The 25,380-nt window shown below is 45.1% G+C and overlaps 1 protein-coding gene across 5 annotated transcripts in view; it reads right to left on the bottom strand.

The window, feature by feature from the left end:
- LOC116739568 (small integral membrane protein 10-like protein 2A) overlaps positions 1-25,380 on the bottom strand; it is a 30,944-nt gene continuing 5,564 nt past the window's right edge. For 2 of the 5 annotated variants that reach the window (XR_004345637.1, XM_032603971.1), the window contains exon 2: positions 12,394-14,231. Coding sequence is in view for 2 of the 5 variants with exons in the window: in XM_032603971.1 (XP_032459862.1) it covers positions 14,211-14,231 (21 nt within the window). In the remaining 3 variants the exon portion in view is untranslated. Of the gene's footprint in view, positions 182-4,106; positions 4,300-4,384; positions 4,542-12,393; positions 14,232-19,442; positions 20,051-25,380 lie in introns of those variants that run through there. The other 3 variants (XR_004345635.1, XR_004345636.1, XM_032603970.1) reach the window with 3 other exon arrangements.

A 25,380-nucleotide genomic window follows, 5' to 3' on the forward strand; every position in this document is an offset into this window, starting at 1 on the left:
TGCGTTCTCCTTTCTCTTCACAGTAATTACAGTGACATCTTCAAGACGACAAGCACTCATGCTTGGGGGGATGACCAGGAAGTGGGGAAACTGTGTCTGATCTGAAGATGGGAATCTCAAGAAATCAGAGTCAGTGCTGGCAGCTCAGAAGGGAAGGACAGCAGGCTGGATCCCAAGAAGCCTGGAAGGAAGTGGGAAAAAGGGGGTCAGCCAGCGAACAGCCGGAAGTCTGGGAGCCCTTAGGGGCCAGATGGGGTTCAGGGACCCGGAACCACGGGGAAAACGTCGGGCTGCAGCCACCCAGGGAGCGGGAGGGAGCGAGAGCTGCCTGGGCCTCATTCCCACCATCTGAGACACTTTCATCCTCACTCTAAGTGCTCCCAGTAATTTTCTGTCCAGCTTGGTAGCAATACACCCACTTAATAGCAAATCCAATTAACATGGCTTTCCCCCATTTGTCATCTTAAATGGGGTCTTGCTTCCATTAGAACTCATAATGAATTACTTCAAGCAGCAAAGCAAAAATCTGACTCTCATTTCTTATTCTGTTTGTTTTAAACAATTGGGTGGTGGTGATAAGGGTCTTTCTTGGGCAAAGAACCGAGGATGGCAAGGCCACCTCGGGTGCTCAGGGCTGTGGTGGAAGCTGGCCGTCAGCCACAAAGGGGAGGACTTGGATGATGTGGTGAGGGCACAGGAGGGCGAGGAGATGGGTACAGGCCAGGGCACAGGCGGGACCAGACTTTCAGCCTGCCTGCTTTTATAGAGCAGAGGCTTCTTTTTTTTTTTTTTTTTTTGTGGTACATGGGCCTCTCACTGTCGCGGCCTCTCCCATTGCGGAGCACAGGCTCTGGACACGCAGGCTCAGCGGCCATGGCTCACGGGCCCAGCTGCTCCGCAGCATGTGGGATCTTCCCGCATGGGGGCACGAACCCGTGTCCCCTGCATCGGCAGGTGGACTCTCAACCACTGCGCCACCAAGGAAGCCCTCCTGTCTTGTTTATCCTTAGACCCTGACACAGTTGCAATGAAATGAAGACATTCGCTTCTTATTGCAAATCCTGGAAAACCAAAATTACTGTTGCCAAACGCTTGGAGCCCTGGCCTGCTGGCTTCGGTCTGCTGTACGAAATTCTTAATCACCCGTTGGGCCAGTGAACCAAATTCTGTTGTCTGTTCTGATCGTTTGAAGGCTATGAGTGTGTTTCCCTAATGAGATGCCCTCACCCCTTTTATGAGCCTCACGGAGCCCAGGACAGAGTTCGAGCAGATGGAGGGTAGTGTTACTCATACTTGACCATACTTTGTTCATGACATATAAACATCCAGGATCACCCAGATCTAGCCAGTCTATTTTGCTGCATAGTTTTGAAGAGATGCCATGCTTTCAGACTGAAGAAAGTAGGCTTAGAATAAGTGCTCTGATGTTCTATTGTGAAATAGGAGAAGGACTGTCCTTCCCAGCCCATCTCCCCGGGACATTGCAGGCCTGGCAGGAAAGCATTCACTTCCTGCCCACGACTGGGAGATGCATTATGTCACAGCGGGGATAACTTCCAAATCCTATTTTTAGAGGTGATGAGGAGGAAGCCAAGTCCAGCCTCGAGCTGGAAGGAACCCAAGGGTTCCTCCGTGAGCCCGAAGGTCTAGGGGGCAACGGCCTCCAAGACCCGCCCTAATCCCTCATGCTGTCCTCTCTCACGTTTTGAGTCCCCACGTGGCTCTACTGGGCGTGGTACAGGATGTTCTCATGAATCATCTCAAGTCCATTGAACAGTCCCAGCACCAGTGCCAAGGTCGAGCTTTAAACCTGAGTCTGTATTTCCTTCACAGTGTGCTGAACTGTAGCACACACTCCCCTCCTAGAACCGCAGGCTGGGTGACAGCCTAATACAAGATGACATGTTTCCAAAGGTGAAAGATTGAAAGAGACTTTAAAACTCATTGCTATTGGACAATAAAATGCTTAGAATTCAGCAAAGAAAGGCCAAGGGATCTTCGTTTTAAAACATAGTTTTACTCTGATTCAAAAAGATACATGCGGGCTTCCCTGGTGGCGCGGTGGTTGAGAGTCCGCCTGCCGATGCAGGGGACACGGGTTCGTGCCCCGGTCCGGGAAGATCCCACATGCCGCGGAGCGGCTGGGCCCGTGAGCCATGGCCGCTGAGCCTGCGCGTCCGGAGCCTGTGCTCCGCAACGGGAGAGGCCACAGCAGTGAGAGGCCCGCCTACAGCAAAGAAAAAAAAAAAAAGATACATGCACCCCAACGTTCATGGCAGCACTATTCACAATAGCCAAGACGGAAGTAACCTAAGTGTCCATCAACAGAGGAATGGATAAAGAAGATGTGGTACATATATACAATGGAATATTACTCAGCCATAAAAAAGAATGAAATAATGCCACTTGTAGCAACGTGGATGGACCTAGACATTATCATACTAAGTGAAGTAAGTCAGACAGAGAAAGACAAATATCATATGCTATCACTAATATGTGGAATATTGAAAAATGATACAAATGAACTTATTCACAAAAGAGAAGTAGACCCACAGACATAGAATACAAACTTATGGCTACCAAAGGGGAAAGGTGGAGAGGGATACATTAGGAGCTTGGGATTAACAGATACAAACTACTATATATAAAATTGAAAAACAAAAAGGATTTACTGTGGGGCTTCCCTGGTGGCGCAGTGGTTGAGAGTCTTCCTGCCGATGCAGGGGACACGGGTTCGTGCCCCGGTCCGGGAAGATCCCACATGCCGCGGAGCGGCTGGGCCCGTGAGCCATGGCCGCTGAGCCTGCGCGTCCGGAGCCTGTGCTCCGCAACAGGAGAGGCCACAGCAGTGAGAGGCCTGCGTACCGCAAAAAAAAAAAAAAAGAAAAAAAGGATTTACTGTACATCACAGGCAACTATAGTCAATATCCTTTAATAAACTAATAAACCATAATGGAAAGTAATATGAAAAAGAATATGTATGTATGTATAACTGAATCACTTAGCTGTACGCCTGAAACTAACACAACACTGTAAATCAACTATACTTCAATTAAAAATTTTTTAATTAAAAAATAAAAATTAAAAGTTTTAAATTTTCAAAATCATGTGAAATAAAGACAAAGAGAGGATGCCAGTCTCTGTCACAGAACGCCTTCCATGCATGTGGCCCTTGTTCAACTTTCACGTCTTTCATTCAGAGAGAATGACGACTGGCCTCGTTGTGAAGGTGAATTTTATGTGTCAGCTTTACTGGGCCCAGGGATGCCCAGATAGCTGGTGAGACATTGTTTCTGGTTGTATCTGTGAGGGCGTTTCTGGAAGGGATTAGCATCTGAATCAGTAGACTGAATAAAGATGGGCTCAAACTGGGCTGGCATCATCCAATCCACTGAGGGTCTGGATGGGACAAAAAGGGCAGAGGAAGGATATTTTCGACCCCTTCTTGAGCTGGGACATCCATCATGTCCTGCCCTCAGACATCCGAGCTCTGGTTTCTGGTCCAGGAGTGTTAAGCCACCCACTCTCCCAGTTCTCTAGCTCACAGACGGCATATCATAGCATATCTCAGCCTCCATAATTACATGAGCTGATTCCCATAATAAATCTCCTCTTCTGTATCCATGTATATCCTGCTAGCTCTGTTTCTCAGGAGAACCCTGACTGATACACTTGTGAATAAGATTAAAAGGCAGAGATTAAGACAATCCCTTTTTGTAAACACAGAAAACCATGTGCAAACTCGTGATTATTTTCCCCCCTCACTTCAAGAGAATGGGGTGTTTGCCTTACATTGCTGGGTGTTAAAAGCAAAAAAAATCACACACCATATTATATTAAAGATCTTGAAGAAGGAAAACTGTCACATGTCTGTCTGTGACGGGCTATCCAACAGAACTTTCTGTGATGGTGGAAATGTTCTTTTCCTGCACTGCCCAAAGCAGTGGCCACTAGCCCCGTACAGCTGTCGAGCCCTTGAAAGGTAACTATTGTAAGAACTGAATTTTAGATTTTATTTATTTTAATTAAAACTTAAGTAGTCACATGTAGTAGCATCTACTCTATTTGGATAGGACAGGTATTATGTCTATAACTTTAGATCCATTCAAGATCTTTTTTTTAAGTCTTTGACCATGGGTGGAAAAGTCTGAGGCTGGTGTGGCCAGTGCAGCCTGAGGTCAGTGAACATTCAAGCATGATGTGGAAGGTCTGACGTTCATCCTTGAAGACCCCCATCAACACCAAAAAGTGAACAGCGTCGTCCTCTCCAGACAAAACTTGGATTCTCTGATGTAACACCTGTCATTTTCCCAAGCAGAAAGTCAAATACCAGTACTTCTGTAAGAGCTGAGAGTTCCCATTTCCCCATTCATGCCCCTCGTACCTCCAGCCTTTCACTTCATTACGTAACGAGGAACCAAGAGCTGGGCTCTCCAATCCGAAGGGCTTGGTTTCATTCACTCGTTGTCTCCAGCACCTGCTAGGATGCCTGGTATACAGTAGGTGTCCAATCAGCATTTGCTGAATGTTGAATGACTATTCTGGAAGGAAGTGACAAGGAAAAAACAAAACAAAACAGCATGAACAACGAACTGTGTTCTTCAACTGTTTAAATCACGTCTCTGCCGGTTACCAGCTATGCCGTCTGGCCTCCGTGGCTACTCAAATGTAAGAGATCGTTCTGACTGGGAGAGCTGCTGCCCCTTCACGCTGCAGGGGTGGGAGGTCAATGAATGGATGTTGTTAGCTATCCAAATGGTCTGCTGCCTGATGGTGGTTGAAATATTCTTAGGAGTTTGAACATTATCGTTAGTTTCTCTTTTAATAAAACATCCTCATTCTAACACAAGAGAACAGTAAATATGGGGCTAAACCACGTTCATAAAGATAGGAGTTTTATAACATAAAGACAAGAGTTTCATGAGAAACTCGGGCCAGATTCTGGGATCTTGCAAAATCTCTCGGAGGAGCTTTGCATATTGCGTGTCTGAGTCGAGCAGGAGAGAGGGAGCAACAATTTTTCCCCAAGAGACCCAAACGGAAATATCCCACAAAGAGGAAGCCTGGAGTTTATTCAAACTGCTTTTATTTTAATAAGTCCTAAGTGGTACTGAGGACATTTCCAAGAAGTTAAATTGCTTGTAAGCTATTTATATATACTCTATTATCACAATTTATCATTTAAAAAAATTCCAGGAGATCTTTTACCAAAATGCACCAGAAAGAGCATTTGAAGCATGAAATCATTCATTGACATTACAGAATAATAGCCGTTCCCAGTATTTTAACAGATTCTGACGTTTTAAGAATATTTCACTACGAGCCACCAAAGAAATCTAAAGTCGTGATTTCTGTAGTGAAAAAAAAACGACTCATTGGTGTAGCAGATGTCCCTTTAAGGGTCTCCAAGAGGCTCTCACACATGCATCGGGCTCAGGACAAGCTCACTGTGGCCCAAGCTGGATCAGCACAGACCCAGGCCCTTCTGAAGTGGCCTGTGGGTTCAGCCGCTCTGGGCAGAAGTGAATACTCTGACGAAACCACTGCTTTTGTTTTTTGTTTTGTTTTTTAAATTAATTTATTTATTATTTATTTTTGGCTGTGTTGGGTCTTCGTTGCTGCGTGTGGGCTTTCTCTAGTTGCCGTAAGCGGGGGCTACTCTTTGTTGTGGTGCGCGGGCTTCTCATTGCAGTGGCTTCTCTTGTTGTGGAGCACAGGCTCTAGGCGCGCGGGCTTCAGTAGTTGTGGCACGTGGGCTCAGCAGTCGTGGCTCAAGGGCTCTAGGGCGCAGGCTCAGTAGTTATGGTGCAAGGGCTTAGTTGCTCCCGCGGCACGTGGGATCTTCCGGACCAGGGCTCGAACCCGTGTCCCCTGCATTGGCAGGCGGATTTTTAACCACTGCGCCACCAGGGGAGCCCCACCACTGCTCTTACTGATACAGTGTGAAAATGCAGTTTCATACTGAAAGTCGCTCTCCCGAATAAATACAAAACCACCAAATTCATTTTTCTAGCCCATGGACCTTCTCGTTTCAAAGCACCAGCTAAGGGTATTGATTTAAAGAGTTACAATCTTATCACTCTTGCTGAGCTTAACAAACCACAATGAACTGAACCAGTGCCAGCATTTTTACGTTCATTTTTGCTTAAGAATTTGGATAAACAAAATAACTGGAAAAAACACCCCAAGACCTTCCCTGAAACAAGACACACCCTAAGTGAACACGTGGCTCCCTCTTGTGGCAAAAGCAGACCTCACATGCCTACTGCTGGGCTTGCTTCACACCCCACCCATTCATTCCCCTCAAATTAGCCAGCTACATTCAAATTACCCTGAATTACTAAGATTACTAAAAACACAGAGTCTGGGCAGTAGCGTCCCATCCACTGGGGCTGGCTTCAGTTGTTCAGAGGGAGGTGAGAATATTCTGTTGAAATATGCCCAGAGTGATAAAGGCCACTTAGTAAAGTAGCTACTTGACCTTCCCATCCTACATTTGACCTCATCTGCCAACTTAAAATGCAACATGCATATGCGTCAAAAATAAGCATTACCGTCAAAACACATCCTATACTGATGGACAGATTTTTTTTAAAGAAAAATCAGGTTTCTTCAGTCACACCAAGAGCCGTATCAAAGTGTTTCAACTATGAAAACGTCAGGTTTTCCCACTGAGAGAAAGGGGCTCTCTGGGAGCTAATCCCCAGTCTCCTCCTCACCTGGCAGGTCCCTTGGCCCGAATGATTCTCATCCAGAACGAACCAGGCATTTTCATCCCTTGTTCTGGATCCCACTTCCTCCTCCCAACAAACTAAATCCAGAGCCAGAAGAGTTAAGTCATTTCTGGTGTCATACTCACCATATTAAAACATGTCATGAAGAACCTAGGGGGAAAACAGGAATAAAGACACAGACCTAGTAGGAATAAAGACACAGACCTACTAGAGAATGCACTTGAGGATATGGGGAGGGGGAAGGGTAAGCTGTGACAAAGCGAGAGAGTGGCATGGACATATATACACTCCCAAACGTAAGGTAGATAGCTAGTGGGAAGCAGCCGCATAGCACAGGGAGATCAGCTCGGTGCTTTGTGTCTACCTAGAGGGGTGGGATAGGGAGGGTGGGAGGGAGGGAGACGCAAGAGGGAAGAGATATGGGAACATATGTATATGTATAACTGATTCACTTTGTTATAAAGCAGAAACTAACACACCATTGTAAAGCAATTATACTCCAATAAAGATGTAAATAAATAAATAAATGATACAAATGTTAAAAAACAAAACAGCTGATTCCAACCTTCCAAGACCCTTTGTAGAGACAGTGTGAAAATGCAGGCAATAAAGAGGCAGATCAGAGAATATAACACATCCAACCCAAATCAATATATACGCAGAACCAAAGGGAGGTGTCTGGTAAGATATTCTTGTTGGGAATCCCTAATGAGGGAAAAAAGGAGAAGCTGATTTTAACAGAAACTCTAAATGTTTAAATGTTTTAAAATTCACGGATCTGCCAAACTTACCCTGCCTACCACTCATCCGGATACAGGGACCAGAACATGGTTCAATCTCTCTCCCAAAGGCATCACAAGGCTGGAAGATGAGTTTGTTTCCCTTACCGCTGCAATCTCAGTTTCTACGTGAATTCAGACAAGTGTATGTTTGCCCCATAGAGAACAAAGTACCTGCATGGAAAATAAGCCAACTCCCCTCTTTTTTCAGATCACTGTCACATAGTCGTAGGTGTTTCTAAACAGGAATGAGTACTTATCAAGCCACAGGAAGGGGGGGGGAAGTGACAAGGAACAGCGCTATGTCCTAGCTATGATATCCCCTTACATGTCCTACAAAGAACTAGACTCTTTTTTTTTAATATTTATTTATTTATTTGGCTGTGCTGGGTCTTAGCTGCGGCTTGCAGGATCTTCGTCGTGGTATGCAGGACTTTTTTTTAGTTGCAGCATGCGGGATCTAGTTCCCTGACAAGGGATCAAACCCAGGCCCCCGGCATTGGGATTGTGGAGTCTTAACCACTGGACCATCAGGGAAGTCCCAGAACTAGACTTTTCGATGCATCTGAGAATTTGGTTGAAAAGAGGCAGCAACGTAACTGTGATGGCTAATTTTACCTCACCTTGACGTGCTAAGTGATGCCCTGGTAGCTGGTAAAACATTAATTCTGGGTGTGTGAGAGTATTTCTGGAAGAGATTATTAGCACTTGAATCGGTGGACTGAGTAGAGATCACCCTCATCATTTCAGGTGGGCATCTAAAACGTTGAGGGCCTGAATAGAACGAAAAGGAGAAAGGGCAATTTTGCTCTTTGCTTGAGCTGAAACATCCACCTTCTTCTGCCCTTGGACATTGGTGTCCCTGGTTCTCAGGCCTTAGGACTTGGACTGAATGACACCACCAGCTTTCCTGAGTCTCTTGTTTGCAGATGGCGGATGGTGAGACTTCTCAGCCTCTATTATCAGGTAAGCCAATTCCTATCATAAATCTCCTCATATCCATATCTGTGTATCCTGTTGTTTGTTTTTTAAATACTTATTTGGTTGCACTGGGTCTTAGTTGCGGCAGGCAGGCTCTTTAGTTGCAGCTCTCGGGCTCCTTAGTTGCGGCATGCATGTGGGATCTAGTTCCCTAACCAGGGATCGAACCTGGGCCCCCTGCATCGGGAGCTCAGAGTCTTAGCCACTGCTCCACCACGGAAGTTCCTGTCCTATTGTCTGTTTCTCTGGGGAATGACTAATACAGCAACTTAAGTCAAAGGAGCACAGAGACTTGCTGCTTTCTCCAAGTCATCTGAGATAAGCAGCAGTGGCAGAGTGCTTGTAATCTTAAAGATAATAGAAGACAAGCTTTAAGAGCTAGAAAACGGAGCCGGTTTCCAATCTTGAAGCACACTTCTTGTTTCTGATAGAAACAGAACACTTAGTAGGTAGATGGGGAAGGGAAAACAGGTTAAGCCCACTTCCTTAAAAAAACTAAAAGCAGGGCTTCCCTGGTGGCGCAGTGGTTGAGAGTCCGCCTGCCGATGCAGGGGATACGGGTTTGTGCCCGGGTCAGGGAAGATCCCACATGCCGCGGAGCGGCTGGGCCCATGAGCCATGGCCGCTGAGCCTGCGTGTCCGGAGCCTGTGCTCTGCAACGGGAGAGGCCACAACAGTGAGAGGCCCGCGTACAGAAAAAAATAACTAAAAGCATTGGGATTTCCCTGGTGACGCAGTGGTTAAGAATCCGCCTGCCAATGCAGGGGACACGGGTTCGAGCCCTGGTCAGGGAAGATCCCACATGCTGCCGAGCAACTAAGCCCGTGTGCCACAACTACTGAGCCTGTGCTCTAGAGCCCGCGAGCCACAACTACTGAGCCTGTGTGCCACAACTGCTGAGCCTGCGCCTAGAGCCCGCGAGCCACAACTACTTAGCCTGCGTGCCACAACTGCTGAGCCTGCGCCTAGAGCCCGCGAGCCACAACTACTGAGCCCGCGTGCCACAACTGCTGAGCCTGCGCCTAGAGCCCGCGAGCCACAACTACTGAGCCTGTGTGCCACAACTACTGAAGCCTGCGCGCCTAGAGCCCATGCTCCGCAACAAGAGAAGCCACCTCAATGAGAAGCCCGCGCACCGCAACAAAGAGTAGCCCCAGCTCGCCGCAACTAGAGAAAGCCCGTGCGCAGCAACGAAGAGCCAACACAGCCAAAAATAAATAAATTTAAAAAACTAAAAACATTAAAGTTAACTGGAGAATTCCACTCTAATACAGTGGTAAGGCACAGCTCCCCTATAAAAATTCCTTGTGTCACGTACCTGAACAATTTCAAAATTGAACTGTAAAGAATCTACTCAAAACACAGGCAGAGCAGAACTACAGCCATGCCTCCTCCTACTCCTTAAACAAACCGCTGTTTACCAGAAGTAACCAGCCCTCAAAGATGCCTCACACCCAACGGCACATGCTACAAAGATGAGGTGTGTGTCTGATCCGGCGGGGCCGCCTCACACCCTCCCAACTCAACCCGCAACACTTCAGTTAAAACGTCTTGGTACACCTCTATAAAGGAAGATCATTTGTTTCAGGATAAAGGAAACTTTATCTTACGAAGATGACCTTTCCCAGTCAGGCCCTTTGCAAACAATATTCTCTAATCAAATTTCAGCTGTGCATATATACAGCTCAAGGGATAGTTTGCAGAGTTTGAAGTGCAAATAAGAGTGAACAGATGCTTTTTTTAAAAAAATAAATTTATTTTCGGCTGCATTGGGTCTTTGTTGCTGCACGCGGGCTTTTTCTCTAGTTGTGGTGAATGGGGGCTACTCTTTGCTGCGGTGTGCGGGTTTCTCATTGCGGTGGCTTCCCTTTGTTGTGGAGCACGGGCTCTAGGTGCGCGGGCTTCAGTAGTTGCACCACGTGGGCTCAGTAGTTGTGGCTCGCGGGCTCTAAAGCGCAGGCTAAGTAGTTGTGGCACATGGGCTTAGTTGCTCCGCAGCATGTGTTATCTTCCCGGACCAGGGCTCGAACCCGTGTCCCCTGCATTGGCAGGCGGATTCTTAACTACTGCGCCACCAGAGAAGTCCAGAGATGCTTCTTTAAAAATTGATCCAATTCATCCAAGTTTCCATAAAATTGGACAAAAGAGGTAACATTTTGGAAGCAAAGGAGAGCCAAGTAGAAGCAACCATCCTGTGAAATCTTATTTAGGCCTCTAACTTCAAATGGTTACGTTGAATGTACAGATTATCACTTGGATGAGGTGTGTTTCAAAGCTTCCAGCACAGGCTGGTGTTTAAAGGCCATTTCCAGCTCTGAGTTCATATGGTTTAGGAGATCCCTTAATTCTATTTCTTCTCCATGGAAAGTTTAAGAAGAATTTAAAAATTATCTATGGCAAAGTGCAAAAAGAATCTTACAGCATATTTCTTTTCCCTTTTTTTTTTTTTTTTTGGCATGCCGAGAGGCTTGTGGGATCCTATTTCCCCAACCAGAGAGCAAACCTGGGCCTTCAGCAGTGAAAGCACAGAATCTTATTCACTGGACTGCCAGGGAAGTCCCCACATTTCTTACTCTCTGTGAAATTATAGTAAATGGTCTATATGCATTTTAGAATACACATGCCGAGCTCCAAAGTATGTCTTGCTTCCTAGCTATAAAATCAAGTCACGTAAAGAATGATCGATTTAAACGCAAGAGTTTCTTCATTTTTTATTCTCTATAGGCTTGCAACTTCATAATCACTTCAAGATCTCAACATTCATTCTAATGTTTAAAAAAAAGATTTTATGATTTCCAAATGAGAATAACCGAGTCCAAGATTTGTGCTATACACTGTTTCTAAATTTAAGTGATTGTGCTGTTCAATCTTTAAGAACGGAATCCATAAAGGCAAAAAAGGAAGAAAATGCATATAATGTCAGAATTTTAAAAACAGGCTTCCCTTAGTTTTCATTGCCAAAATGATACAACTTAAAATATTTCAAATGAGTGATCCCTTTTATAATTCAATCATGGAAACAATTTATTCAAAAGAATATCTTATTTCTCTACTAATTGCTTCAAAAATTAAAATGTTTATAGAAGGCCTTCTTTCACAGTCATGAAACTTCATACACTATAGTTATCATCACCTCTTTACCCCAGAACTTTCCACAGGAGAGGCCACCTTCAGACAGAACTGGAACCAATATAGCACCAAAGGGAAAAATTTCAGCTTACTATACGTGTATTAAAAAATTAATGTAAAAAAAAATTATTGAGAGCTTTTCCACAAAGCTTTTAGAAAAAACACACCTTATTCTGATATAACCATATGAAAACACTTCAAGTTAATTTAGTTAATGCTAAGCAGGAAATTCTGTATTTGTTGTTTGCAATTGGTTGAAAATTTACAGACTTGGAATTTACAAAGCAAAATAAAAAAAAACAGTTGATGAGTCATAGAAAGTTCCATCTCAAAGTAGCAGACTGAGTTTAAAACAAAAAGGCGGGGGGGGGGGGGCAGGGAGAAGGTGTTGACAAGAAAACAGTTCCCATTCTGAAACACTGAAATGTGTCATCTCGTTTCACCACCACGGGTGACCCCTAGGCAGAGTGTCCACTAACCAGGGCTTTAATCGTTCAGTCAAGTCGGTGTCCTTTTAGGCCGGCTAGAGATCATTCCTTCCACAAGGGTTCTTACTTTGGGGTTCTCTGAGCGCACCCCCCATAACCAAGGAGCACAATACAGCATTCTATTACATCCGGGGAGGAAAGTGAGAGTTGAGTTCCAACGTAACTTGACATTATGCTTTTCATTCTCTGCTTCCAATCTTCTAAATCAGCAAATGACTTTGTGCTAAAAGGCTTGCATGTGAGGAGGGTAGCATTAATAATGAAGACAAGGGGAACCAAGCCTACACGTGTAAAATACGACATTTATTATGCTAAAGAACAGGTTTTATTTTTCATTTCCCCAAAACACTGAAATAGCACACAGCATAGTAATTTAGCACACAATATAAACTGATAGATGCAATCAATAATTCCGAAAATGGTTAAGCCTTACTTTCGGACTCTTTAAAAACTTACGCTCTTAAAGTGCCTTTTATCAAAGTGATCAACACACAACAAAAGGTGTTCCCTCAGAAAAAAAGTCTTAGTGTAAGAGATACCTCGACTCCTAGAAACTGGAAACCTTCTCTAAGGGAAATGCTTGATTTTTCTCTATAACTGAGCCCCGGCAGACAGGCTCAAGCTCATTTTTTATTCTGAGTAACACTGCTAGGGTTCCTAGCTTGAGAAAGCGTTATCTAAAGGTAAGGTTAATATTGCAACTTTCACCGTAGGGCCTCCACTTAAATTGCATGTCAAGTGGAAGGAAAGGGATGTGAGAAAAGAAATCAGATTTTGCTCAAATTATTCCACGAAGTGCAGAAATGGTAACAGCTTACTATCAACTCAGCCTGGCTCAGTGTCGACTTTACAAATATCTACTTCCATTAGATGGTCAGAGACAGTCTAGAAAGACAGTATCTGGGACAGCAGCCCTTTAGGATGGGTGCTGAAGGTAAATTAAAAACTTTGTTAAATCTTTTAATTCTAATCTGATATTTATATAGGATATATCAATATTCTCCTTGACATGGCTTCCTAACTCTGAGTGTCCTTCAAGCACAATTTAAAACTCAAAAGTTTCCTTCCATATCAACCAGCTCTCCATGAATTTAAATTCCACTGACTTTAAGTATGTCTGGTCACCCAAACCAAAGCAGGAGCTTCATGGCTGCACCCTGTGCATCCAGACCTAATGCAAAAGAAATCATTCTAGGACAACTTTTAAAATTAATCTGTTTTTATTGTTCTGCCTGTACCTTAACTATGGCATAAGAGATTTGCTAATTCAGAAGCTTGTAGAGCCAGTAACGCCAGTGGTTCCTGCAGATCACCTGAGGTACTTTTTACTCGTGAAAGCATTTTCTTGTATTCTCCTCTTTGCTCTGAAAACATGGGCTTTGAATGGCCAGGGAAAACACATTTTGTCTCATCATTCAAGAATATTTGGGGATGTGCGTGCAGCAGTGCAGACAGGATGGAACGTAGGCAGGAGGGTTCCAACTCAGAGTCCAGCTTCTCCAGCAAAGCACTTGGTGGTTCATCCTCAGAAATCCCCATTTCTAACCATTTTTGATGGCACGGTAGTCCTGACCCCCAAGGCTTTCCTCTGTGGCTCCATCCTCCGGGGCTGTCAGTGGCCCTGGGCCCTCCTCCCAGCCAGTCCCTACCATAAGCTCCCCTGACGCCAAAGGATGCCCCAGCAAAACACTCTTCTGTGGGAGCAAAGAACAGATCGACAGTCTTGCTCTGAGCAGCTGCTGAAGCTGAATTTCTTCGTATTGGTTCTTGCAGATATGCAAGCACTTTGTTGCCGTCGTGAAGCAAGAGGCTGACCTCACTCAGATCATTTTTCATTTCCAGTGATAACTCCTCATTTTGTGAATTTCCATTTACATCAACCGCAGGCTTATTCATCCTGGAAGTTATATCTGATGGGCAAGCGCTCTCCTCCTGCATTCTCTTATACAACAGTTCTCTGTACAGTAATTTGTCCAAGTCATCGCCCGCTGCCTTCTCTTCTGCGAGGCAGGTGCTGAGAGTCCCCCTTCCGTCCCTCATGCTGTGTGTTCTCTGACACCCTGAGCCCCAGGACACGCCTGTCAGTCCACGGAAGGCCTTCAATGGATCTCAATATGAACCTGGAAAAGACCAACAAATTAAAGTGTAATAATGAAGACAGGGTCTTAAGAGAGTCCACACACAGCTATTTCCCAACAAATACAAAGATCTCTTTGACAGTCTCCGGTACCCCAAGGATACCTACACTGTGATAGAAAACAGGATATCAACCTACCAACCTACCAACCTACCAATTAGAAACCACAACAAAAAGAACAGTAGTTTATTAATGCAGTGTTTCCTAAAAATACTTAAAAATAATAAAAGTATACATTCTGAGGCTCTGCACTTTTCGTGGAAATATAGTTATTCCTGTAGGTTCGATAAAAAATCTGTCCTCCTGGGGGCTTCCCTGGTGGCACAGTGGTTAAGAATCCACCTGCCAATAGGAGACACGGGTTCGATCCCTGGTCCGGGATGATCCCACATACCGTGGAGCAACTAAGCCCAAGAGCCACAACTACTGAGCCCACGGGTCGCAACTACTGAGCCCATGTGTCGCAACTACTGAAGCCCACATGCCTAGAGCCCATACACCACAACGAAGAGGAGCCCTGCTTGCCACAACCAGAGAAAGCCCCCACGCAGCAATGAAGACCCAACGCAGCCAAAAATAAATAAAATTAAAAAAAAAAAATCTGTCCTCCCTTTAACCAGGATAAATTGGATGACACAATTAGGCAACCAAGGTCTTACCAAAGTGTCCTATTTGAGAATGAGTCTCAGTGACTCAGGCACGACAAGCCATTTTGAGGAATCAAAGGCAACTTTACTTATGGATCCGATGTCTACAAAGCCCTCCCAGGAAAACCAGCCTGGAGGGGTCCTGGGATCCAAGATTCCAGCCTCAGATCACCCACCGGCTGGTCAGGAATCTCAGCAAATTTTGGAGCCTCCATAAGAGAAGAATTCACCCAGATTTTTATGTACTGCAGGTAAAAATATGGCGGAGAAAGCTTCTTGGGCTTAGTTCCCCACTCTCAGATTCCACATGAAAACTTCTGCGACTTCAGCAGTTGTTCAAGAGCAAACTCGAGGTGGCCCATGTGGTCACTGACCCTGAGGCACCTGCAAACCTACTGAGACCAGCCTTTTTTCTGTGACCAAGAATAATCTTTCTGTGACATTATGCTCCAAATGGGGAAGATGTAGGAAAAACTGTGAAAGGCTTTGAAATGGACCCAAAAAAACAACATTACTGGGTGTGCTGTCTAGTGCATCCTCTGCATTATCTAATTTAACAGGGCTCCACGACTTTCTCTTTGATGCTTCACAGCTCTAAGTTGTAGAAAACTTAAAAGGCAAGTGATTTCCTGTCCAAAGAAATGGAAATTAATATTGTCCAGAGGAATGCAACGGATTACTGCCCTATGCATATTGACCAGTTTTACATCTATCTGTAAATTCACTTTAGCATTCCTCATTGTATGTATGTGTTTTGTCTAAATTCTGCTTTACACTGATTATAACATCTTACTAGTTCCCTCCTTAATTGATGACTTTTAAAAAGTGTCTGACACGTGTTCCTTTAAAAAGGAGCATACCTCGGAGAGAACGCGGATAAATGTTTCAACTTCAAAAGTACATACTTTGTATTCAGTAATTTTTCTAAGAGGCTAGCCTAAGGAACAGCAACCTAGCTAAAATGCAGTAACTCTTTTTGGAAGGAGGAGGGATGGAAATATGGGTTCAGGTAGAAGACAGCTGCGTCTGACTCTTCTCCCACAGTAAGACAAAGACTAACTCAAAAAATGAAAAGTCAAGAAGCAACACTACAAGCATGCAATTTAGAGACAGAGAAGTAAACACTAAGAGAACCAGCTGTAGCTGCAAGCAGTCGGCTGGATAGAGAAATGGGAGGCAGGAAACTGCTGTTTCTCTTAACTAATCTCGTGGCACCAGGAGACTCATTAAGCTTTATGACTGTGTAAGTTTTTTTTTAATTTAAAGAGAGTGGGCTTCCCTGCTGGCGCAGTGGTTGAGAGTCCGCCTGCCGATGCAGGGGACACGGGTTCGTGCCCCGGTCCGGGAGGATCCCGCGTGCCGCGGAGCGGCTGGGCCCGTGGGCCGTGGCCGCTGGGCCTGCGCGTCCGGAGCCTGTGCTCCGCAGCCGGAGAGGCTACAGTGGTGAGAGACCCGCCTACCGCAAAAAAAACAAAAAACAAACAAACAAAAATTTAAAGAGAGTACACTGGGAAGAAAACACAGCAGTTAAGTATTATTGGAGGCTGAGGGAGGAAGCAATGAGGGCTGAGCAACGGGGCTGCGGAGCCACTGAGGAGCAGGGCCGACAGTGAGGCACGCCCCCACCCCCACCCCGCCACCATGCTAAGGCAGAGCGGTGGCTAGACTGGAAAGGAATCACCTTAAACAGACCAATTAGGAGGCTATTCTAATACTGCAGGGGAAAAAAGGAAGTAAGCCTGTGAGAGTAAAGAGGGGAGAGAAACTGAAGAATCTTTTTTAAGTTGGTGACTGACTAGGTGTAGAAGGTGAGATGACCCGCAGGTTTCTTGACTTTCAGTTCTGGATAATGAACGTGTTATTAACCGCAAAGCGGGGAGAGCAGCAGGTCTGGAAGGCAGGGAAGGTGCTCAGACTGGGCTGCGGGGCTCTGGCGAGCAGGTGGATCAGTAAATCCTTTACCTCAAGACAGGGGTCAGAGCCGGGGACCTCGACTCAGAAGCCGCCAGCTCTGCGGAGGCAGGTAAAATGACGGCCCGGTAGAACAGGTCAAGAGAGAAGACAGAGGTACAGAAGACAGGGGTCTCCAGGATCTAAAGGCCGGACGGGCGAGGGGCCCACCAAAGCCACTAAGGAGGGAGACTCAAAGCGCCTCGGGAGGGCTTCCCTGGTGGCGCAGTGGTTGAGAGTCCGCCTGCCGATGCAGGGGACGCGGGTTCGTGCCCCGGTCCGGGAGGATCCCACATGCCGCAGAGCGGCTGGGCCCGTGAGCCATGGCTGCTGAGCCTGCGCGTCCGGAGCCTGTGCTCCGCAACGGGAGAGGCCACAGCAGTGAGAGGCCCGCGTACCGCAAAAAAAAAAAAAAAAAAAAAAAGTGCCTCGGGAAAACCCAGGGTCGCCGACACCAACTGCGTTGAGTGCTTCAAAAAGAGGGCAGTTACGTTTCCTGCACAAACAACTAAGCGTCAGGTAAGCTCTGAAGAACTCTTCACTCACTCCACTAGGCCAGCGGCTGTTCAAGTGCCCCCAACTCAAGGAGCATGGGAGAAAATATCAGAACATCTTTGCCTAGTTCATTTTTACCTTGTTCCCCTTGTAACTTTTTCTATGTTTTATAATATACACCATATTTTGGTAGAGCAAAATACATAGTTTATAAAAATAGTATACATATGCTTATTTATACCACAGAGATATATATATCTCCACAGGGCATGCTCAAAACTTTTTATCTGTACAAATGTGACCATTATTACATATAACAACTGATACAAATATATTTGAGCAGTACGAAGCCATATGCAAACATAAGGTGCAATTCTTTAAGTTGAGATATAACCGACATAAATTGTATTAATTTCAGGTATACAACACAGTAAGTCGATATTTCTATATATTGCAAAATGATCACAAGTTAACATCCATCACCTCACATAGTTACACTTGTAAGAGGTGCAACTCCAGCTACGAATCAAAACAAACACTTTCAAAGTTCACCAAGTCAAATCTAATTAACTTCTCTTGACAGTTCTCTCAAATTAACTCTCCAAAGCATGTTATTTTAAACCTTACATTTATTTTACTGATCTGAAATGTACTAAGAATGAACATTTTCCTGAAATGGAAGCATTCCTAAATATATTTTTAATACATATTAGAACAGGTTTAAAATAATTCTTAAGAAAAACAGGTCACTTAATGTGGGCCAACTCTCAGGAAAATTAGTTTCTAACTACTTTTATTATGCCCTTGTATGAGGACTTAGTACCATTCAGAAAGATGAAGTGTTGCCAGAATTGTGTTAAAATATTTTGAATAAGATACTATTAATGTAGGCACACATTCAATAATGATAGAATAAACTGCTTACTGAAGATCTCCTAGTTCTTTAGTAAATGCAGTAATAAACTATGTATTCAATTACCTTAAAAATACTTCAGTAGGTCAGTAAAACATTTTGGCTCTGAGCCCTTAACCAGCCACCTCTTTTGATATTAGACAGTTACACACATTACTTATATTTTGAGAGCCAGAAATAATTTTCAAGTAATTTCCAAACACGCAGTCATCTGTGAAATATTTTTTGTGGTTTATTCTCACTGTACTTTTGAATACATACATCTTGGCACACTATATCATACCAAATAAAATATGCACAATTATATAACTAACCGTCCTCGGCCCCAGCTCTCTCATTTCCCACCCCTCAACCCCCATGTTAAGTCTACAAAACAATAAGCAGCATAAATTATGGCTAACCATCTTAGCCACAAAAACTGACACACCCCCTCCCTGCCCCAGAATGAGGGAAGTCTATTCTGAAATTCAAGACAGTATGATTCAGGAAAAGCAAAGTGCAGGACTGGGAGTAAATTCCTGAACTTAAACTCTGTACCTCCCCGACAGGTGCCTCCCCCTGCCCCTCAGAGAATGACAAAGGTTGAAAATGGAACCACAGAGGCCAGAGGGGGTGAGGTGTGCAGGGAGACGAGGTTGTCTGGTGTGTCCACGATCCTCGGGGCGGACAGGAGCAGTCTCTCCCACCAGAGTCCCCACCTGTGGAGGCAGCTGACCTGCTGTGTGACAACAGGCCTGACCCAGTTAGGCAGCTGTGCCCTCTTGGACGGCCAACACCTTCCCTTCCCTAACCTGGGCTATTAATGGCCTCAGGGACATGATGGGCTGGATACCATTGCTCTGGAAACTAAAAATATCCCAGCCTCTGTGCTCCTGAAAGCCAGGTGGCAAGGCTATTCCCAAAGCGGGCCGGCGTGGGGCTGGGGGCGCAGACACAGCTAATGGAGCAGGGGCTGCCCGGCCAGGTTAGACAACAATGGGCTTGATGGGGGTCCTGCCTGGTGACAGCTCACAAATGCGCTCCAAGGCCACCTGGCTTCACGGCCTTTTTTTTAATTGAAGTATAGTTGATTTACAATATTATATTAATTTCAGGTGTACAGCATAGTGGATTCAGTATTTTTACAGATGACACTCCACTAAAAGTTATTACAAGACGATGGCTATACAGTATGTCCTTGTTGCTTATCTATTTTATACATCATTGTTTGTATTTGTTAATCCCATGCCCCTAATTTGCCCCCCGCTCCGTAACCACCAGTTTGTTTTCTGTACCTGTGAGTCTGTCTCTGCTTTGCGTGTACATTCATTTGTGTTATGTTTAGGTCCCACATATGCGTGATATCACACACTCACAGCTCTCAGAGGCGAGCATTAGCAGACCCGACCATCGCTGAGCTCACCACTGAAACGTCAGCCCGAGGAGGCAGCTGACACACGCAAGCTGAGTAACAAATTGCTCAAGCTGCCACACAGTTTAGAGGATGAGAAACAGGAAGGGCTCGGTCATCCCTGCGTTACACTGAATCATAAGCACAGGAAGCAGACCACAGGGACCGACTTCCCGCTGCAAACCACTCAGCGCGTCCAAATCACACCTGTGCTCTAAGCTGGCTGTGCAGCTCCTGCGGGCCACTACTCTGTCCCCTGCTTCGGTCACCCAGAGGCTCAAAGGTGCGCTCACACGTCCGAGGGCCGAGAGGCGAGAAGGATGGCTGAGCTAGGCTGTGTCCTCTTTCCTCAGGATGTGTGAGGACTCTTCATGTGAAAGCACCCAGCATGTTCTCTGACCAGCAGCCTGTGGCATCCAAGAAACAGCCGCTATTAGCACCATTATCAGCAAGAGCATTAGAGGGAAGCAGTGACAAAACGCCGCTGAGGGGGTCTGCAAAGCAGAGGACAGAGAAGTGACCACTGGATGGCAACACGGAAGTGGCCTAAGCACAGACCAGCACATTGCAGTGGAGGACAGAGGCCGAGGCCCAGGCTGGAGTGGCCACAGGGGACGGGGAGCAACCAGAGGGCACACACGGTGCAGCATCTCCGTGGAAGGCAAGTTGGCAGTGCCTTTGAAAATTATTTACAAATGAGTAAAACCTTTCCTTTGGGATTCTACACCTATGATTTTTTGCTACAGATTCAATCAGCGAGCGTTCACGGAGCCCCTAAGCCAGGCGTTGTTCTAGGCGCTGGTATCAGGACAGTGCACCGAGCAGACAAAAAGGGCTCTGTCTTCTCGAAACTTGCTTTCTAGTGAATGTACGTCCAAGGACAAGAACGTCATACACACGAGGTTTCTCCCGGCAATGCTGTTCAGAGAACGGTCCGTTTGGATCAACATCATACACCATATACCAGGATGAATTCCAACACTCTACATTTAAAAGTAAAACATGGGGTTTCCCTGGTGGCGCAGTGGTTGAGAGTCCGCCTGCCGATGCAGGGGACGCGGGTTCGTGCCCCGGTCCGGGAAGATCCCACATGCCGCGGAGCGGCTGGGCCCGTGAGCCATGGCCGCTGAGCCTGCGCGTCCGGAGCCTGTGCTCCACAACGGGAGAGGCCACAACAGTGAGAGGCCCGCGTACCACAAAAAAAAAAGTAAAACATGACATAATAGTACCAGAATAAGTAACAGGTGAATTCCTCATATCTTTAGCATTTGGAAGGCCTTTCTAACTACGACAAAACCCAAAAGTCAGAAAAGATTGTTCAATTTGACTACATAAACTTCAGTATGGCAAAAACACACTATAAGCAAAGTCAAAAATATACTAACCGGAAAAAAATTTCAACTCTTATCACAGACAACTGATAAGGTGTCCAATAAGTTGGTGGGTTTCTTGGTGGCTCCAAGAAGCCCACCAACAACCCACCAGAAAAATGGGTAAAGAACATGTATAGTTCACACACAAAGAGATGCTAATGAGCTTCTGTCTCACACCACCTCTTCCTTTAAGGCAGGCAGGCCTGTTGGCTCAAACACCAAGATACACCGACAGTGCAACCTCCTCCCATCACCTCCCCTGCTGCGCCCTGAGAAACCACCAGCATCCTCTCCTGTTAATCTAAGGGTCTCCCTGCTTCCACCCTCACCCTCCACTCTTATCGTGAAGTAAGAGTGATCTCTTTGAAATGGCTGAATGCAGAGTTACTATATGACCCAGCAATTCCAGCCCTAGGTACATAACCAAGAGAAATGAAAACACATGCCCACACAACACCTATACAAGCACACCTCGCTTTATTACGTTTCGCAGTGTTTTTTACAAACTGAAGGTTTATGGCAACCCTGCATTGAGCAAGTCTATTGGCGCCATTTTTCCAACAGCATTTGCTCACTTCGTATCTGCACATTTTGGTAATTCCTGCAATACTTCAAACTTTTTCATTACTATTGTATTTGTAATGGTGGTCCTGTGATCAGTGACCTTTGATGTTACTACGGCAAAAATGATGACGACTCAGTGGAGGCTCAGATGATGGTTAGCATTTTTTGGCAATCAAGTATTTTTTAATTAAGGTATGTCCATTTTTTAGACATAATGCTATTGCCACATTTAATAGACTACAGTATAGTGTAAACATAACTTTTACATGCACTGGGAAACCAAAAGTTCACGTGACTCGCTTAGCACGATAACCGCTTTATTGCAGTGGTCTGGAACCGAACCCACAATACCTAAGGTGTGCCTGTAGAATGTGCATGGCAACAGCCAAAAAGTGAAAAAACAACCCAAAAGTTGAAAAACAACTGACGGACATAAAAGACAAGACTAAGGAAATTACAGATTGGATGAGACTAAGGCATGGCAACTAAACGCACTGTGGGTCCAGGGACAGAAAAAAATTCACTGGTGGAAAAAACTGGTGAAATCCAAAGAGTATTGCACCAACGTTAATTTCTTAGTTCTGATGCCTGTACTCTGGCCAGGTAAGATGTCAACATTAGAGGAAGCTGGGGGAAAGGGTCTATGGGAACTCTCTGCACTGACGGTACAACCTCTGTAAGTCAAATTACTTCAAAGTAAAAAACTAAGCAACAAACAAAAAAGTGATCTGTTCTGTCTGGATTTATTTAAAATACTCCGGTGTGGGTGATTAGATGGACACAGTGAAGGACTGGGGAGAAAGATAAAACAGGATTAGCAAAGAGTTGATCCTTACTGAAAAGAAGTGATGGATACATGGGGTTCATTATACTACAGGTGGCCCTCCATATCTGCAAGTTCTGCATCTGAGGATTCAACCAAGAGGAAATAGAAAAAAATAGAATTTTTTGGGGGGGGGGGAATTTCCAGAAAGTTCCAAAAAGCAAAACTTGAATTTGCTGTGTGCTAGCAACTATTTACATAGCACTTACATTGTGTTTACAACTATTTACATAGCATTTACATTGTATTAGGTATTAAAAGTAATTCTAGACATGATTTAAAGTATAAGGGAGGATGTACACGGGTTACATGCAAATACTACACAGTTTTATACAAGGGACTTGAGCATCTGTGGATTTTGGTATCCCCAGGGGTCCTGAAACCAACCCTTTGCAGGTACCAAGGGACAACTGTACTCCACTTCTGTGTATATTTGAATATTCCCATAATAAAGGTTTTTTTATAATATGATCTTTAGAGAATTCCGTGGCGGTCCAGTGGTTAGGACTCGGTGCTTTCACTGATGGGGCTTGGGTTCAATCCCTGATTGGCAAACTAAGATTCCACAAGCCATGCTGTGCAAGGAAAAAAAAAAAAAAAGATCCTTAAAAGAAAAAATAAACCTTTTTTTTTAAAAGAAGAAAAAAATGATCCTTTATAAAAGCAAATCAGATTAGGTCACATCTCAGTGAAATGTTTCCCATTTCACTCAGAGTAAGCCAAAATCCTTAAAAATGTACCAGCCACTGGACCCTGGCCACACCCCCAAGTTTGTTACTGTGATCATACAAGAACAAAATTAAGAATAGGCTCTTAGAAACTTCTATGGCAACTTAACACTGCCACAACCACCAAGAGCATAATCACTTTTCTAGTACTTTTTTAAAAACTGCAGTAAAATATACATAAAGTCTACCATCCATCACCACCACACATTTCCAGAACATTTGCATCATTCCAAACTAGAACTGTTTCCATTAACAATTCCCATTCCCCTCTCCAGCCCTGGCAACCACCTTCTACATTCTGTCTCTATGAATAGTGTCCCTAAGGTTCATCAAGCTGTAGCAGGTATCAGAACTTCATTCCTGGGACTTTCCTGGTGGTCCAGTGGTTAAGACTCCTTGCTTCCACTGCAGGGGGCACGGGTTCGACCACTGGTCAGGGAACTAAGATCCTTCAAGTTGTACAGCGCAGCCAAAAAAGAACTTTATTCCTTTTCAAAGATGTATAATTTTGCATTGAAAGTGTAAAACCTTCTGTTTATCCACTCATCTGTTGATGGACACTTGGATTGTATCTACTTTTTGGCTGTTGTCCATAGTGCTATGAACATTGGAGCACAAGTGCCTGAGGCCGTTTTCAAATCTTTGGGGTATACACCTACCAGTGAACTTGCTGAATCATACAGTGATTCTATGTTTAACTTTCTGAGGACTTGCCAAACTGTTTTCCATAGCAACTGCACCATTTTACATTCCCACCAACAGTGCACAAGGGTTTTAATCTCTCCACATCCTCGCATTCTTTCCCTCCCCCTCACCCCATAACAGTCAACCTAACGGGTGTGAAGTAGCATCTCGTTGTGGCTTTGATTTGCTGTTCCCTAATTCTTCTCTCCTAGCACTGGATTTTATTACCGCCCTGGCAGAGGAGAGGCATCCTAGGGGCAGTGCCAGGCCAGGCGAGGGCTGGGCAGGGGGAGTGTTTCTCAGCCTGTGTGGCTGGGCTCAGATTTGGAACTGGAGCAGTTAGTGAGGGCTCTCGGAGACTAAGCCTGGCGTGGGGGTCCCTGGGTCTGGGTTGGGAGATTCTGTCAGTGAGAAACGAGTGGTCCACTCACTCTGTCATGTCCACGAGTGTCCCTGGAGCGGGATGGGGAGAGATGGGAGAGGAGCCGAGTCTCAGGGAGAGAAGTTGACCCGGTGGGTCTATGAGAGCCCAGAGGCAGGGGGACACTGCGTCCACATCCTGCAGGGCTGGTATGGGGAGAGGCCGCCTGGCCACCAGGGCCCCTCCTCTGGGCATCCCAGGGGGGCCACAAGGCCGAAGTGGGCAAGCTGGGGCTCAGAGGTCATCATAATGATGTGTCATAGGGCCTCACCATAGTTGGTGGACTGGCTGCCCACAAAACATGTTCCAATTGCCCATCTTTTCCGGGGTTTACTTGCCATTGATATATCTTCTTTGGAGAAATGTCTATTCAAGTCCTTTGCCAATTTTTGGATTGGGTTTTTTGTTGCTGTTGAGTTGTAAGAGTTCTTTACATATTTTGGACATTAATCCTTAACAGATATATGGTTTGCAAATACAGGTGACCCTTGAACAACTTGGGGGCTAGGGACATTGACCCTCCTCACAGTCGAAAATTTGAGTACAACTTTACAGCAACCCTTCCTATACGTGGTTCCTCCGTCTTTGCAGTTCCACATCTGAAGATTCAACCAACCTCAGATCACGCAGTGTTAACATATACTACTGAAAAAATTCTGCGTATTAGTGGACCTGCACGGTTCAAACCTGTGTTCTTCAAGGGTCAACTATACTTTCTCCCATTCTGTGAGTTGCCTCTTTCACTCTCTTGATAGTATCCTTTGATGAACTAATGTCTAATATTCACAGTCCAATTTATCTTTTTCTTTTGTTGCCTGTGCTTTTGGCAAGAAATCATTGCCAAATTCAGTATCATAAAGATTTTCCCCTACATTCTAAGAACTACCTTTAGTTCTTATGTTTAAAAGCAATTCATTTCTATTGGATCTCACAAACCTATCAGGAGATGCTATGGTCTGAATGTTTGTAACTCCCCAAAATTCATATGCTGAACCCCTAACCTCAAAAGATGATGGTATTAGGAGGTGAGTGAGATTAATTTTTTTTAATTTATTTTTGGCTGTGTTGGGTCTTTGTCACTGCACGCGAGCTTTCTCTAGTTGCGGCGAGCGGGGGCTACTCTTCGTTGCAGTGTGCGGGCTTC

The sequence above is a fragment of the Phocoena sinus genome, chromosome 15 (assembly GCF_008692025.1).
Source record: "Phocoena sinus isolate mPhoSin1 chromosome 15, mPhoSin1.pri, whole genome shotgun sequence".
Lineage (NCBI taxonomy): Eukaryota > Metazoa > Chordata > Mammalia > Artiodactyla > Phocoenidae > Phocoena > Phocoena sinus.